At 50.9% G+C, this 14,093-nt stretch overlaps 4 protein-coding genes across 4 annotated transcripts; 2 read left to right on the plus strand and 2 right to left on the minus strand.

Annotated features, from left to right (window-relative positions):
- Positions 1-2,056: 2,056 nt before the first annotated feature.
- Positions 2,057-4,891, plus strand: Z518_06003 (uncharacterized protein; the record flags this gene model as incomplete). The annotated part of the gene is made up of 1 exon (XM_013416813.1): positions 2,057-4,891. The coding sequence occupies one exon, from the start codon at positions 2,057-2,059 to the stop codon at positions 4,889-4,891; it is 2,835 nt and encodes a 944-aa protein (XP_013272267.1).
- Positions 4,892-7,530: 2,639 nt separating this feature from the next.
- On the minus strand, positions 7,531-8,456 carry Z518_06004 (uncharacterized protein; the record flags this gene model as incomplete). Its single annotated transcript, XM_013416814.1, has 2 exons — positions 7,531-7,630; positions 7,681-8,456. 2 exons carry the CDS (start codon positions 8,454-8,456, stop codon positions 7,531-7,533), a joined length of 876 nt encoding a protein of 291 aa, XP_013272268.1.
- A 2,837-nt stretch (positions 8,457-11,293) lies between these two features.
- Z518_06005 (uncharacterized protein) lies at positions 11,294-11,964 on the plus strand (the record flags this gene model as incomplete). Its single annotated transcript, XM_013416815.1, has 2 exons — positions 11,294-11,776; positions 11,854-11,964. 2 exons carry the CDS (start codon positions 11,294-11,296, stop codon positions 11,962-11,964), a joined length of 594 nt encoding a protein of 197 aa, XP_013272269.1.
- Positions 11,965-12,254: 290 nt separating this feature from the next.
- Z518_06006 (uncharacterized protein) lies at positions 12,255-13,950 on the minus strand (the record flags this gene model as incomplete). The annotated part of the gene is made up of 4 exons (XM_013416816.1): positions 12,255-12,749; positions 12,800-13,037; positions 13,093-13,590; positions 13,640-13,950. 4 exons carry the CDS (start codon positions 13,948-13,950, stop codon positions 12,255-12,257), a joined length of 1,542 nt encoding a protein of 513 aa, XP_013272270.1.
- Between the last annotated feature and the right edge of the window lie 143 nt (positions 13,951-14,093).

The following is a 14,093-nucleotide window of genomic DNA, read 5'->3' on the forward strand; positions in this document are numbered from 1 at the left end:
GATCCCAAGTTAATACTCAGACATCGCCACAGTATGGCGGAGAGAGAAGAGCGGAGGTGGGGTGGGATGGGATGTGGGTAAGTCACCACCATCTCTCTGTTGGCTTCCGACTTGGCCAGTTTCCAGCCTTCTTCACAGCGTGCCAGCTGCTCCCGGTCCACTACCCCTCAATATTTTGGATGTCTTCTAAGACCCCTGTTGCATGCTCGCCTCGCTGCAGGTCTGATGGAGCGGTCGAAGGGCTCCGATGGTAAAGGAGAGGAGTCCTTTGTCCACGCCGCATCTGGCATCACTTGAATGTGACTGGCGGTTACAGCCAACCCTTGCCCGTCAGGCCTCAGGCTAGACTTGATTTGTTCCAGACTTGAATCAGAGTCTGAGCTTTGAAATTGGCTGCATGAGACTGATAGTACTACGCGGGAGAATAGAGATAAGGCGTCGAGCCTGAGTGCCTCTGTTGCACAACCCCTTGTGTGGCCATCAGAGTGACTATTGGGTTGAAAGCCATCGCCACTCGTATTTTGTCTTTGGTGGCATGCGAAGGAAGTTCAAGTTCAATTCAGTCAGCGACCATCGTTCGATTTGAAAAAGAGTGAGGTTTGGGAGAAGACTTAGGGCGTCGGTCGGAGGCGGGTCGCTTGACATTATTGAATGCAATGAATGCAATGCACGTTGGTGGCGTAGCCAGTGAACCTCTCATGCAAGCTCTTGCAGTTTGCCAAGTTCAATACAAGCCCTAGCTTCAAGTTCATTTTGTTATGGGGGCTCAGCCTTGCAAGCGTGGCAATCTGGTTCAGTCACGTGGCGACACCTCCTAGGTCATATTTGCGATGACCGGCCCGCTCCAGACAGAAGCCTGTGGCTTCATCAAGGGAGAAGATTGTTTAAAACCGTGGTAGACTCGTACATGTCAAGTGGGAGAGACCCGTTGAAGCGGGAGCAAATATGTGGCCGCCTGGACGACATGGCCGAGCCGGGCTGAATGGGATGCTGCCTTTGCCAGCCTTAATGGCCCGGACATAGACGCTTCGTATACTGTAGTTTAGCTCGGAGACGAATTTGTCAACTTACCCTTGCTGCTCGATGGGGTTCCCAAGGGCAAGCTCTGAGGAAGATTGGATATCGAAACATGCCTTTATTTCTTGGCACGAAGGGACAAATAAATATTGCATTTCAAAGGACTCTTGGTACCTAGGTAGCCAATGCGTGCTCCTGGCTTTGCTGCGGCCTGAGCAGGGCCAGCCTACGTGGCCCAGCTCGAAGGACCATGGCTGTGAAGAGGCATGTCCGAGATGGGAATATGCTAGGGCAAGATATTCGGCTCATGTCACACCGTCCGGCTTGTTAGAAGCTGACCAGAGATGGTGGGAATTTTCACGATTGCATCGACGGCGATCTCAAGGGCAAGTTAGCCGGACTGACTAAGCTGGCCTCTAAGAGAACGGCCAAAGCACGCGGCTACGAGCCATGTGGTTGGTTTGGCCAGCCTAGCGAGCCAGAATGCCGGCCCGAATGTTACAGTACCATACCGAAACAGCGCGCTTCGATCAAACTCTAGGCCTTGTTTAGGGCGCCCAATAGGCTCGCTGCCCTGTTATTTCCCGGTATTTCCCACCGAGTTTTAACTAAAGTGCCCTTTTGTGGATCTGTCACGGGCTCTCTTTACCACTGACACTGGCACGGGCCAAACTCTCATTCTCATTCCCAGCCTCCAAAAGCTTTTTGCCCCTCTGCACAACCTTTGGTCGACATCATCCTCTTCTACTCTTCATCCTCCTCTCTTCTCTGCGCTCTCTCAATTCTCTCTGTGCCTTGGTTTCTTCCTACACCCTTATTTTTTCTTCTGGATTACCGTGGAACACTCTCGACTGCTTCGATGGTGGTAGGGCACCGAGTAACACAACAAGACAAACTCGCCATTTTCACCGTTTCTGTGCCATTCGTTTAGCTTCTAAATTTGCCCCCGTTCGATTCGGACGATTCGGATTGCTGTATTTCTTGACATCGTCTTTCTCTGGGACGGACTCATGCCTTATACCTTTGTGAAACCGTAAACATGGAACCCACGACACCCACTAATGAAGATGTGGACATGATGAATCTTCCCAACGATAACGAGCCAGTTTATGCTGAGCCCCCTCCTCGTCTTGCTGCGCGCTTCTGTCGGAAATCCAATACTCGCCGGAAATCCTCTGCGAATTCCTCCCGTCGAAGCTCGTTGTCCTCCATCCACTCTCACTCTTCTGCACTTTCTAGCCATGGCGGCCCCAACACCACCCATATTGCTCAACATCTCCGACGAGCCTCCATTATTGAAAGTCGAAAAGCCCGTCTCGCGGATAGGGCAGCTCACGCAGAACAGGTCAGATTGAGAGCAGCCGCAGCCAAGGCATCTCAACGCGTGTCTTATAGCGAAGAGAAGGCCATAGCAGCACAGGCAGCTCGAGAAAAGTTACTTGCAGAGATCACAGCGCGATGTGAAGAAGAGGTCAAGCGGGCCAAGAAAATTGCTGAAGAAACAAGAGAGAAGAAAGCGGCGGAATTGGCCCGACTGAAGGAGGAAATGGCCGAGAAGTTTGCAGAGGCAGCACGGCGGAAATCGATTTATCAACAAGGCATACGCAGGCCGAGGACCACTTCATTGGCAGCCGTCGAAGAGAAAAAGATTCTGCCGACTGTGCTCAAACGTTCGAATCGTGTTTATGCGGCAAAGGTCATCCAACGATCCTGGAGGCGGTACCGCGAACGCAAGATCATGAATGCCTTTGGTGCGCTTGAATTGGACTTGAGCCGTGCCAAAGCCCTATCTTTCGAAGAGTTAACAAAGTTGCTCTCCATGGAAAAGACGACAGAAGTTACTTCCTCGGTTCTCAAACATCTCGGTGTCCTGGAAGACGTCCAAGAGGATTCCGGCGCTGTACGCGTTTTCCTCAGTGCTTACCTGGTTTTGGCACATCCGATGCAGGCCCTCAGTCACGGTGGTAACCAACCCCAAGAACAGGAGCTGATGAACAAAGCGGCCTCTTTGGTGGAATTATTCGAGTCTTACATGACGGCTGTTCCACGGGAGGTGATGTCCAGTTCAAGCAAAGACGCCATGTCATTTGCCTTCAATGATTTCACGTCGACGTTTCATGCGTGGAAGAGCCAGGATTTGGGAGTCTTGGTTGATATCATGGTCAGTTCATTTGTCAATCTCGATTTGATTCTACAAGCGACCACACACGACCACGACGGACATGTTGCCGAAGACTATCTTGACGCAGTCCGGCAGGAGCAAATAAAATTGCTGGCTAGGTTGAAAAGGCTTGCCGGCCCAGAAGAGGCCCTTTCAAGAGTCAGAGTCGCCGTGAGGAAGGCACGGAAACAACGAGCCGCCGATCAGCGAAAGAAAGCGGCGGGACAAGTCCCCCGCGCTTCGACTCCCACCAGCGAAGGGCTGAGCGGTGCTCAAGGGGCTCCAATTACACCGCCTGCTTCTCCCCGACCAGATCGTCGAGACCAAGAACCACGAGCCTTGTCCTTTGCCGACAGTCTCGGACGGATCATGACCGTGTTGCCATCCAACCGCGAGATTGCTCACGAAATACAAATAAACGGCAATTTTGAGGTACAGCAACGACCATGGACAGATGCGCGGAAAGACCTGATGAATTCTCTTCGTTCGGGCATGCGAAGCAGCATGCAAGATGGAAGCACCGAAGCCATTGCTCGATGGACTCATGCAATGGCAGTGCTCGTTCGTGAGAAGTTGATGAATTTGATCAGTCCACGGCATCCTCTTTACGACCGGATTGATGGCTTCCTAGATCCTGCCTTGATCAATCAGCAATGTCGTAATGGCATGTTTTCATATGACTCTTTCTTCGAAACCATTGCGGGGTTGATTGCCCAAATCTGCTCGCCCGGTCGAGATGAGAACGTGAGAGCATTTACCGCAAACACAGCCAGTGACACCATTGACCGCCTCCTTGAACTCATCAACATCATCGATCTGATGACGTTGGACCACATCAACTTCCAGTTCAGACTGGCTTCTCGATCCGTCCTCGAGCGCGGCCATGAGCATGAGATAGCTTTGTTTGAGCGAGATCTTCAAGACGGGGTCCACGCATTGGAACGAACCAAGCAGTGGTGGGCAAATGCCAAGTCCCATGTGACGGGGCCAAACACGAACGGCAACGTTCTTTATGCGCGAGGATTGGCTGATACGGTATTGGGCAACTCACATCTCTCCTATCGCAACCTTCCGGAGACCCTGCAACTCGATTACGTTCGTTTGCTAAAGTTGAGGGCGAGGGCATTCCAAATGGTGGCGACGTCCTCAATACTTCTCACTACGAAGATCCGGCTCAGGCGGAATCGAGAATCGCTTTGGACGAAAGATGCCGAACGACTCATGTCGTTAGACCTTTTGACCACTGATAACAGTCGCGTTGTTTCTTTCATCGAATCTTCCCATATGATGCCAGATTCGACCAAAGAGGGTTTGTCCAATTTTGTCGAGCGAGTCCTTCCTCCTGCCATCGCCGCAGCACAGGTTGCAGACTCGGCTGAACAAGACCGACAAGATGCTATCCACAGTCAATCTAAATACGATCCATCAGATGCCGAGTCTGACGGGTCGAACATGGGAGATGTGTTCACCGAACAGATTGCCACTTTCTTGCTGAAATCATTGCGAGAACACGTCTTTGCCAGGCTCTCAGCCGGTGGGACTGCCGAAAGAGTACGAACAACGACGAGTGCAGGAGAATTTCTTGCGAGAGTTGGAATGCCCGAATACCTGGAAGAAGTCAATCGACTGGTAGACGGGCTTGAAAGAATTCGATCGGTCGACCTCAAAGCTCATGAAAGATGGTACGATCAAATAGCGGCTGAGGTATCTTGAACGGTTGACGTACCATGATTCAGTTCAGGAGTGGGGGCTCTTCAATCGCCTGGCGTTTGGTGGATGCGACGGAACCTCGAGGAGGTTGTTGGTGTATCATGCAGTACAAATCCATTTTACCTCATGATGATAACGACGTGAATTGAAGCATTTCATGTGAATCAAAGGCCTGTCCTAGCCCTCCCAAGACGTGGACTTAGAAGAAGAAAACCTGCGGCCTCGGCAAACTCAGTAGGTAGTATCGGTGAGTTGATGGTAAGATATATGAAAGGTAGTCACTAGCAGGTTTGAATGGGAGGGTCCTTGGGACCAAGAGACCCCTCAGTCGCACACGGGAGGGAAACGACCGAAAGGCACGATGATTGTTGATTCGTAAAGTCCCGACCTTAACAAGCAACACCACTGCAACGACACACGTTCGATTCAGCCGCGCGTGCAATCATCAAATCACCACAGCTTGGATCTTCACTTGAGCTTTCATTGTTAAATACCTAGCTATGGAGGGGTTCTTGAGCTCACAAGGCTCATTTCAGTATCTGCTCTTCACGTCCAAATGGCCTATCCTTGATTCCTTAGCCGACCTCAACATCCTCACGAGAAAACTACAAATCCTTCAAACCCATTGACGATCCTCAGAAGATCTCCGACCCCAACACCCCACTCATCTGCGATGAAGAATTGATCGGGGAGATGAACGGCGTGCGGTTTACCTATTCAAGAGGTGATTGGTATAGGGTGTTCAAGCATGATGCAGGCCGCGAGAATTTGTTCTTTGAGCGGAAAGAATCGCGTGGGATTGAATAAATCCAAGACGGCCACAAGGGATCTCACTGCTCGCCGATTCGGAGCCGACAAGATCAAACAAGATATTACGCAAAGTTTTATCAAACACAGCCTCAATCGAGCAGAGATTGGCGAGGAGTCATCTCTTCAGTTTCTTTGCAGAATCCGATACCACAACCACCATAATTAGATCGGGATCTTGAACCCTCGACTGTACACGAAACTCCAGTCGGAATATGATTCATCTGGGGTCTCATTGACCGAGATTATTTCCAATAGTTGCGCTCAGAAGTTGCCATGCCTCAATACTTCATGTCCGTGAAGCTCTGCGATATATCATTCTGCAGCCACCAGGTTGATGCCGCGTACGGTAGGTCAACAGGGTGACACACAACGGTAATGTTTTTCCCGGCCGGGACTGAATGGCCTTCGGCGCATGGAATGTGTATCGAGAGAACACGACAGCCTATGGCGAAGATGCAGACGTTTTCAGACCTGAAAGATGGACTGATGCCCACCCAGAGCAACATGCGAGGATGGAAAAGTCTCGCGATTTGGTGCTTAGGTATGGGAGAAAAGATTGCTCAGATTGACCTGCTCAAGACATGTGGTTACAAATCGAACAACGCGAGGCAACGGCCTTTGGTTCCATCGATGTCCGATGGACAGTTTGACCGCTCTTTTCGCCTCAAACCGCAGCTAAATGGTCTGGGATTTGCCAGAGTTGCATTCGACGGTGGACACCTGGTTTGAGTCTCATCTCAACACATAAATGGGCGCTGGAGTGGTCCCAAGTCATCGTTGAAGAGGACACTATTGAGATGTATATTCAGTATCGATATTGAACTCTCCGCTGAAGCCGAAGTCTATCGGCTTGTCTGCACTCAATAATTGAAGGGAGTTTACCAGCTTGTCGGGTAAGGTAGGCGTATTGGTATGTCCTATTGACGCTTAACAGATCTAGACATTCCTTGCTTTTGGCCTCGAATGATTCCTTATGCGTCGACCATTACCCTTTCCTTTCCCTTTCTCTCTTTTCAACGCCCACGTTCTATCTTATCAAACGGACCTTCCCGCGTCCCCCAATAGCCTTGAATAGTCGACCAATACTGGAACCATGGCGGACAACGAATTGGACGACATGATTCCTGAAGCTGAAGGTGTGAGTGTTGACCATTGTCTACAACATCAATACGCATCTTGAGCGCAGTCGGAGATGGATCCCTCCGAATGGCCGACGATACCATGCGTAAAAAGAAGTCTTCAGTTTCGTCCCCAATGACGAACCCGAACAAGATGGCATGGACATGTAGCACCATGCTGGCTTCCTAGCTCTCAGGGAGTGAAGATACGTTGCGCCCTTGTAGAGCTTCGGAGACTCTTGGACCTGGGCACAGGCACGGGGATCTGGACTATACAAATGGGAGACAAATTTGCCAGTGCAGAAGTCATCGGCGTCGATTGGAGCCCCATCCAGAAGCATCCAAAAAGAAGAACGGGGATTCGGACAAACCTAGGCGTAAGACCCCGAATATCGACGTCGTGAATCTGAACAAGCTGAGGCGCGACGAGCAAAGAAGCCCCAAGATCCTGAATATAAGAAGGGAAAAAATAGAGGAGAAATCACGGAAAATGACGCATATACGCGCAAGACCCTCAGTGGAAACGTCTTCAAATTCAAAAGGCAAGGGGAGCCCAGAGCCACGAAGAAGAATGCTGCATGATGTGAAGGACGTGGCCGCCAAAGGCGTTTGTACCTTGCTACGGTGGTTGATGAGGTAGCGTATCTGTGGATTGACATGGACTTCGAGAGGCTGATCCTATAATGACTCCATCTTCACCAACACGTCTCGCTGTCAATTCAAATATTTATTGAACCATTCCGCCGCCTGCTTCACGGCGGCATTGTAACCGTCCATATTCTCAGTGTTTGATTTGGCTCTAACACAAAAGCCACTGGACAACGTTAGTACAGTGCACGTGTCTTTTTCCGGGGGGATACGAACTGTTTGCAGCCCTTATAAATGCGGAATTCATAAATACATCCGCCCTCTCCACTTTCGCCGGCCTCCTGCTTGACTTTGGCCTCCATATCCGCCGCCACCTTCTCATTGAACTGGCGATCATCCGCGGCCACGGCACTGCAGTACGGGACCTTGAACTTCTTGATCGCTTCGACGACCATTTCGGGCGTCTTGACGATATAGCTGGGATGCCCGTTGAATTGAGCGTCGATCAAACGCTCACTCCCGCCGGGGGTAGCGGTCTCGGCACACAGTTTCGAGCTCGGCCACCCCCCCCAGCAGAATCCGGCAACCCCCAATTTGCCGCCTTCGGGCAACTCGGCCTTCATCGCGCGGGCATACGCGAGGATTTTGTCGTAGACTTTATCCGGATGGCCGAATAGCAGGAACGGGATCAAGGTGGGAAGGATACTCAGTGTGGTGAAGAATTTGCCGAAGACGCCGCCAACGGTCCATTTCGGGAGTGGATCCATGATGTACTCCATCTTGTCCAGCATTTCGGGGACCATGCCGCCGCGGTAAACGACGTCAGGGATCAAAACGCGGCAGCCGGTCATGGACGCATATTTGTCGGCGAGGATCTTGTTGTTGACTAGTTTCAAGGAGAAGCCGTCGGGGAGATATAAGATGGCGGATTTCGAGCGCGACGGGTCACTACCACCCGCGATGTAGGTGCGGATGCCGTGGACGGTTTCGATTGTGCCCGTTGCTTCGGTGTGCGCGTGAACGGAGCCACGGAAACAGTCAGGGCAGGACATTTCGAGTCAAGTTCAGGTTGATGTTGGAGTTTCCGAGCGAAAATGAAGTAACGAGTGATCTATCTGGTCTTCAGGTTTGGTGTAGGTAGGTAGTAGTCTAGCCTGCAGGTCGCACATATATTCTTCCGGTGGTGATATGTTTCCGGTCTTTAGATGTTACGTCCGGTCCGGTTTGGAGGTAAGTGGTTGACCGGCCCGTTACAGGACGAGATTAGTGATTTGAAGGGTTGTAGATAGTATCTCCTACGTAGACTCACGATTGTGGCTCACAGGTCGGGCGGGTGAGAGTCTCAGATCGGAGCAGCTATGTCTGGCATGAGAGGCCCAGATTGGCATAAGTATTTTTATACAATTCGAGCTTTGTCTGCCGCCTGGTTAGGATAACTTTTTTACCTAGCCAGCTAGGAGGGTCTGTTGGTCCGGGTGACTCGGCAATGATGTACCCACCCTTTCGCAGCCCCAGAGGTGCATAAACGCATGAACAAGCATTTTGCTTGCAATGTTTCTCCATCCACGAGGGAAAGCATATTTGCACCAACGTACACAGGATCTCGAAAGATGCAGGAATGGTTCCTCTTCCTTTGGTTGATCTAGCCACCCGTGGCGTCCACGAGGGAAAACCCTAATAGAGAGTTGCGACAGTGCATACCCACTCTACCTTGGTCCCTACCTGGTCCGTAGCAAGAATTTTTACAGTTTCTCATCGGGTAGCATAAGCCATTTCCTGAGAAAGCCTTAGGAATATGAGGCCTCCTCTCCTGTTGTGGGCGCTTGTCCCGGACTCGGAGAATAAAGGGCCACCCAGTTTCCATCATTCCGCATCACTCCTCGTCTAAATTTTGTTTATTTGTCTCCCTCTTCTCGTGACCTAGCGTCCATTGTCAGCCGAAACGTCTTTGTGGCTGACACGGTTGTGGAGACGGGCTTTGCCAGGGCCGAAAGAGCTCTAGCAGTACTAGCCGAAGATCCTCAGCGACTTGACCGCGCAAGAAGGCGGTTTAGCTGCTCTTCACCATCATACACGTCTCATTAATCGCACCACTCAACTCGATCTTAGAGTACCAACCAACCGAGCGAGGAAGAGCGACATTGTCAGGAGTGACGATGGCGGCTAGCAAGAGAGTGGGTATTATCGATGCCATACTATCGGCTCGGTGATCAGGAGATGGGAGAGCAAAAACACATTATCGAAGAACCTGAAAACCGAACATGCCCTGTACCCGTTGGAACAAACTTTGGCCAAGTCGATCACGAGAACGTGAAGAAGCACCGTGTCGAGCAGGGCCACCAATGGAAGAATGAGATGGCTCTTGATTGTGGAAACATCAAGAGCCGCTGGAGCCCCAATTGGACACCGACACCGACGCAGAGGCGGCACTGGGGGAAATGAGCTGAGCCGAAAGCCAAACGGCCCCCAAAAAAGATGAGCAGAAGCGATAGATTGCGGGGAGACGAGTAATACAAGAGCGGGAATACGAGGCGTTTACGTCCCCTTTTCCAATTTATTTATCAAATGTCAAAGGAGCAAGACCAAATCCAAGATTGTCGAGGGTAGGAGGTGTTCATTGCCCCAGCATGTGCTGACATCAATACAAAGGCATATGAGAATGTCACGAACCGCAGGATGAAATGAGGTATTTGGAACCAAAAATGGAAGATATCACCTGGAATGGAAGTCATGAAGCGACACCTTGCTCATCTATTTTTGGACCCCTTCCATTCTGCGACAAGAGTCTGAGATAATGGAAACGGCTCTGAACTGACAGGCCGCAGGAATTGAAGTAGCCAGATTAGTGGATAGCGACGTGGAGTCTTATTCACCCCCGGTCCCCGCCCGCGAGGCCGACACGACAACCAAAGAGGAACAAAGTCCCCCCAAAAAGATGCAAATTCCCAGCCTATTGCAAGTGGGTTTCTTGGGCCAGTGCATTCCTCAAAAATGTCAAGAACTACTGCCAAAAAGAGGCCTAGACTTCGGCAACCACAGATGGATTGAGTACTCCTAGATCCCTTGTCCGGACCACTTGCACACCACCGCGTGGTGGCAAACGATTACAGATGAAAGGTAAATCGATGCTTCATTCGTGGACCAAAGATGCTGCTAGAGGAATCCACTAGTTTTGCACATGAAGCTGCATTGGATGGGTATCTGTACGATTCGAAACTGTCCGCGAGAATCTCGACTTCCTGGCCGAAGATTCCAAAGCTTCTGGTCTTCACGAGTCGAGACCTCACCAGGCGGGACACGGCATAACTAGATTCGAAGACGTTGTAACAAATCTACAGCCTTCACTGCACCGTCCCATTATGTTACTTTTGTCTTGTTTTTGTCTGCTCATCTCCAGCAATATTGATCTACTGAAAGCTATTGTGAACGGGCCGAATGAAGCTTGAAATCCTTGTCCATCATCCTACATCCGTCCATGTATTTTGTATTTTGTATATCGGGTCTTGTTCCCACCACCGATGGAGAGATCGCTCGGACCTCCATGCTGCATAAACCCCACCTTCACCTGCGTCTATTCAACTATTCGCCGACTCTGAGTCGATGTCCTCCTCCGCGACTGTCACTCTCCATCGCAACAAACGGTCGGGAAATTGAAACAAAAAAAGGGTTGCGAGGAAGGTATCATACCACGCACAGATATCAGTCACACAAGCTATCTTAGCTTCAGGAGGACGACCATCACAGGAGGCAAGCTGCAGGATTTGCGCGTGTGGATGTGAAGCTGATCAAAGAACTTCCGTCCATTGAAGGAAAAGTGATGAGAAGGAAGCAATAGGGAGTCCTCCTTAGTACCATATCGAATGCGACTGGATTGGACTTCGATTGAATCATGGCAAGCCCATCTCCATCCATCCGTCTAGACGACATCGCTCTAACGCTTCCTCTCCCACAACAGCCTCACGCCGACGCCGCCTCTTTCTCCCCTTCTCTCAGCAAACCAACTGCCTTTAACCAACTGCTCACCTCCCTCGGAACCCTAGTAGCTGACCAGCGCAACTGGGTCGCCAACACCGCCAACACCGCCTCGCTGCTATGGCATATGTACCACTCACTGCCCGCGCCGTCTGCGTCTGTAAACTGGTCTGGCTTCTACGTGCTTGACCCAAAGGATTCGACACAGTTGATCCTCGGCCCGTTCATGGGCAAAGTCGCGTGCCAGACCATCCGGATCGGGAAGGGCGTCTGTGGCGCGGCGGCCGATGGGGATGGGAGGACTGTCTTGGTCAAGGACGTCGAGCGGTTTCCTGGCCATATTGCTTGCGACGGCGATAGTCGGAGTGAGATTGTCGTCCCGATCCGGGCCGGTGGGAAGGTACGTTTGCTTTCAGTTTGGATTTTCTTCTCAACGTAAGTCATCGATTGGGTGGCCTTGTTGATGAATGCATACAGGTCGTCGGAGTCATGGATGTTGACTGTGCAGAGGTCGAGGGGTTCGATGACGAGGATCAAGAGGGTCTCGAGGCCATAGCTGAGCTGTTGGGCCAATCGTGTGATTGGTAAAAAGACACATCACATTCTGGAATTCATGTCTTGTAGGTGTGCCCATTTCATCCCTCTTGGATTCTCGTTGATTCATGGGTATCAAGGTCGTCAAGCTATCTATTCCCGACAGCAACTCATGCTCAGTCATGATTTCGAAGTTCGGGTCACTCCCTTTTTCTGTCGAACTTGTTCTGCCGCTCGCTCATCTTGATCATGTCATCCCAATGATTCTCCACACCTCTCATGTCCCCGAGCTGGATGCCCTGTTGCAGATGCGCAATTGAAGAATTGTCTTTTCCGTCAATCCCCTACATCTGCATCGCCATGTTCGCACCATCCTTGAAATTCGTTCCGGCTCGTGAACTCTTGATGATCTTTGTGACTTGATCCTCCAAATCATCCCAATCATCCGTTGCCACCTTGGTCATCTCAGTCCCGAAATATCTCTGAATTTCCATCAATTTCTCCCAATCTTGTCGATTGCTGATGAATGTGACAGCCACGCCGACACGTCCGAATCGTCCCGTTCGTCCAATACGATGGAGATATGTTTGTGGGTCTGCGACGTATTTGCCGCCCCCGACAAACTTGTCCGGAACATCGTAGTTGACCACCATCGACACCGATTGAACGTCAATCCCACGAGACAGGACGTTTGTGGTGATGAGAACTTTGGCATGACCCGTGCGGAAAGCGTCAATGATGACATCTCGCTGTGCTCCTTCATAACCTCCGGTCAACGACACCACTTTGTGTCCTTCTGCAGTCATGCGTTGTTCAATGGCGGCGGCCGTTTCTCGAGTCTGGATCTGGTCAGATGGTCGAATCATGTCAAAAGAAATCCGTGGCTTACCTTGACGAAGATGATCGAAGAGCCGATGGTCAATAGTCCGTAGAGCTTCACCAAGACATCGTACTTGGTTTGATCACTGTCACAATCGAGATAGATTTGTTTGATGCCTTCGACGGTCAGATCTTGATGTTGGAGGGTCATCTGATTGGCGTCGGGAGCAAATTGCTGGGCGTATTTGATGACATAGTCTGGGAAGGTGGCGGAAAAGAGAATGATTTGAATATTCTTGGGGAGCATACTGGGAAATTGTTAGTGGAGACGAGCCCAAAAACAAGAGGGTTGACACCACGGACGACTTGACACGAATGCATTGATCACCCAGACCCTGTTGGTCGAGCATGTTGTCTGCCTCATCCAGAACAAGGACCTTGAGCTGTCTCGCATCCAGGACTCTCTTACGAATCATATCCATGACAGTGCCAGGAGTTCCCACCACCACGGAAGCTTCAATCTTTTTGCTTCGAGCGGCTGCATCTTGAGGAACAGCGGCTTCAGTAATGAGTCCTGGCACGAAGGATCCCATGACCTTGACAACACCCACAATCTGTCGAGCAAGCTCTCGGCTGGGAGCCAGAACAAGTGCCTGCGGTGTCTTTTGCATTTCCTCCGTGCTGAGGTCAACACGGTGCAGGATATTCAGGACAAATGCGGCCGTCTTTCCCGTTCCAGATTGAGATTGACCGATGAGATTTTGAGGAGGGTTCATCAAGAGGAGTGGCAGGGTCTTCTCTTGGACTTTGGACGGTCTTCGGAAGTTCATGCTCATGACACCTTTGAGGATGTTTTCGTCTCTGAAATCCGTCAGCACGGAAACACAAGGCTATGAAGAATGTGACGTACAGTCCCAGTTGCTCGAATGAGGTGGCTGAGTACAGAGGATTGTTTGGGTCGGCTTGCATATCTGCCAACTTGATTTCGACATCATATGCCGGCTCTTGTAACTCGGATCCGCCAAAGGGCTCTGTAGCTCCATCCACCTGGGAGGCTGGTTCTGTTGAATCGGCAGATTTCTTTCCATCGGTATTTGCCATGGCATTAGTCTTCCCGGCGGCGGGAGAAGTAGCCTCATCAGTCCATAAGGGACCAGATTGAGCATCTGGTTTGGAGATGCGGTCTGCCAGAGAGCCGCTTGCCGCGGGAGGCTCAGACATGATGGTCTGCGAATTCCAGTAGCAGGAAAATGAGGTCGATCGATAGGACTCAGTTGGTCGACAGGAGGAAGGGAGGGGATGTGTCGATGAGAAAGTGAATCGTTATGGGCGCCAAAAATGATGAGAACAAGTCGTGGTCTGAC

Source organism: Rhinocladiella mackenziei (genome assembly GCF_000835555.1).
Source record: "Rhinocladiella mackenziei CBS 650.93 unplaced genomic scaffold supercont1.4, whole genome shotgun sequence".
Lineage (NCBI taxonomy): Eukaryota > Fungi > Ascomycota > Eurotiomycetes > Chaetothyriales > Herpotrichiellaceae > Rhinocladiella > Rhinocladiella mackenziei.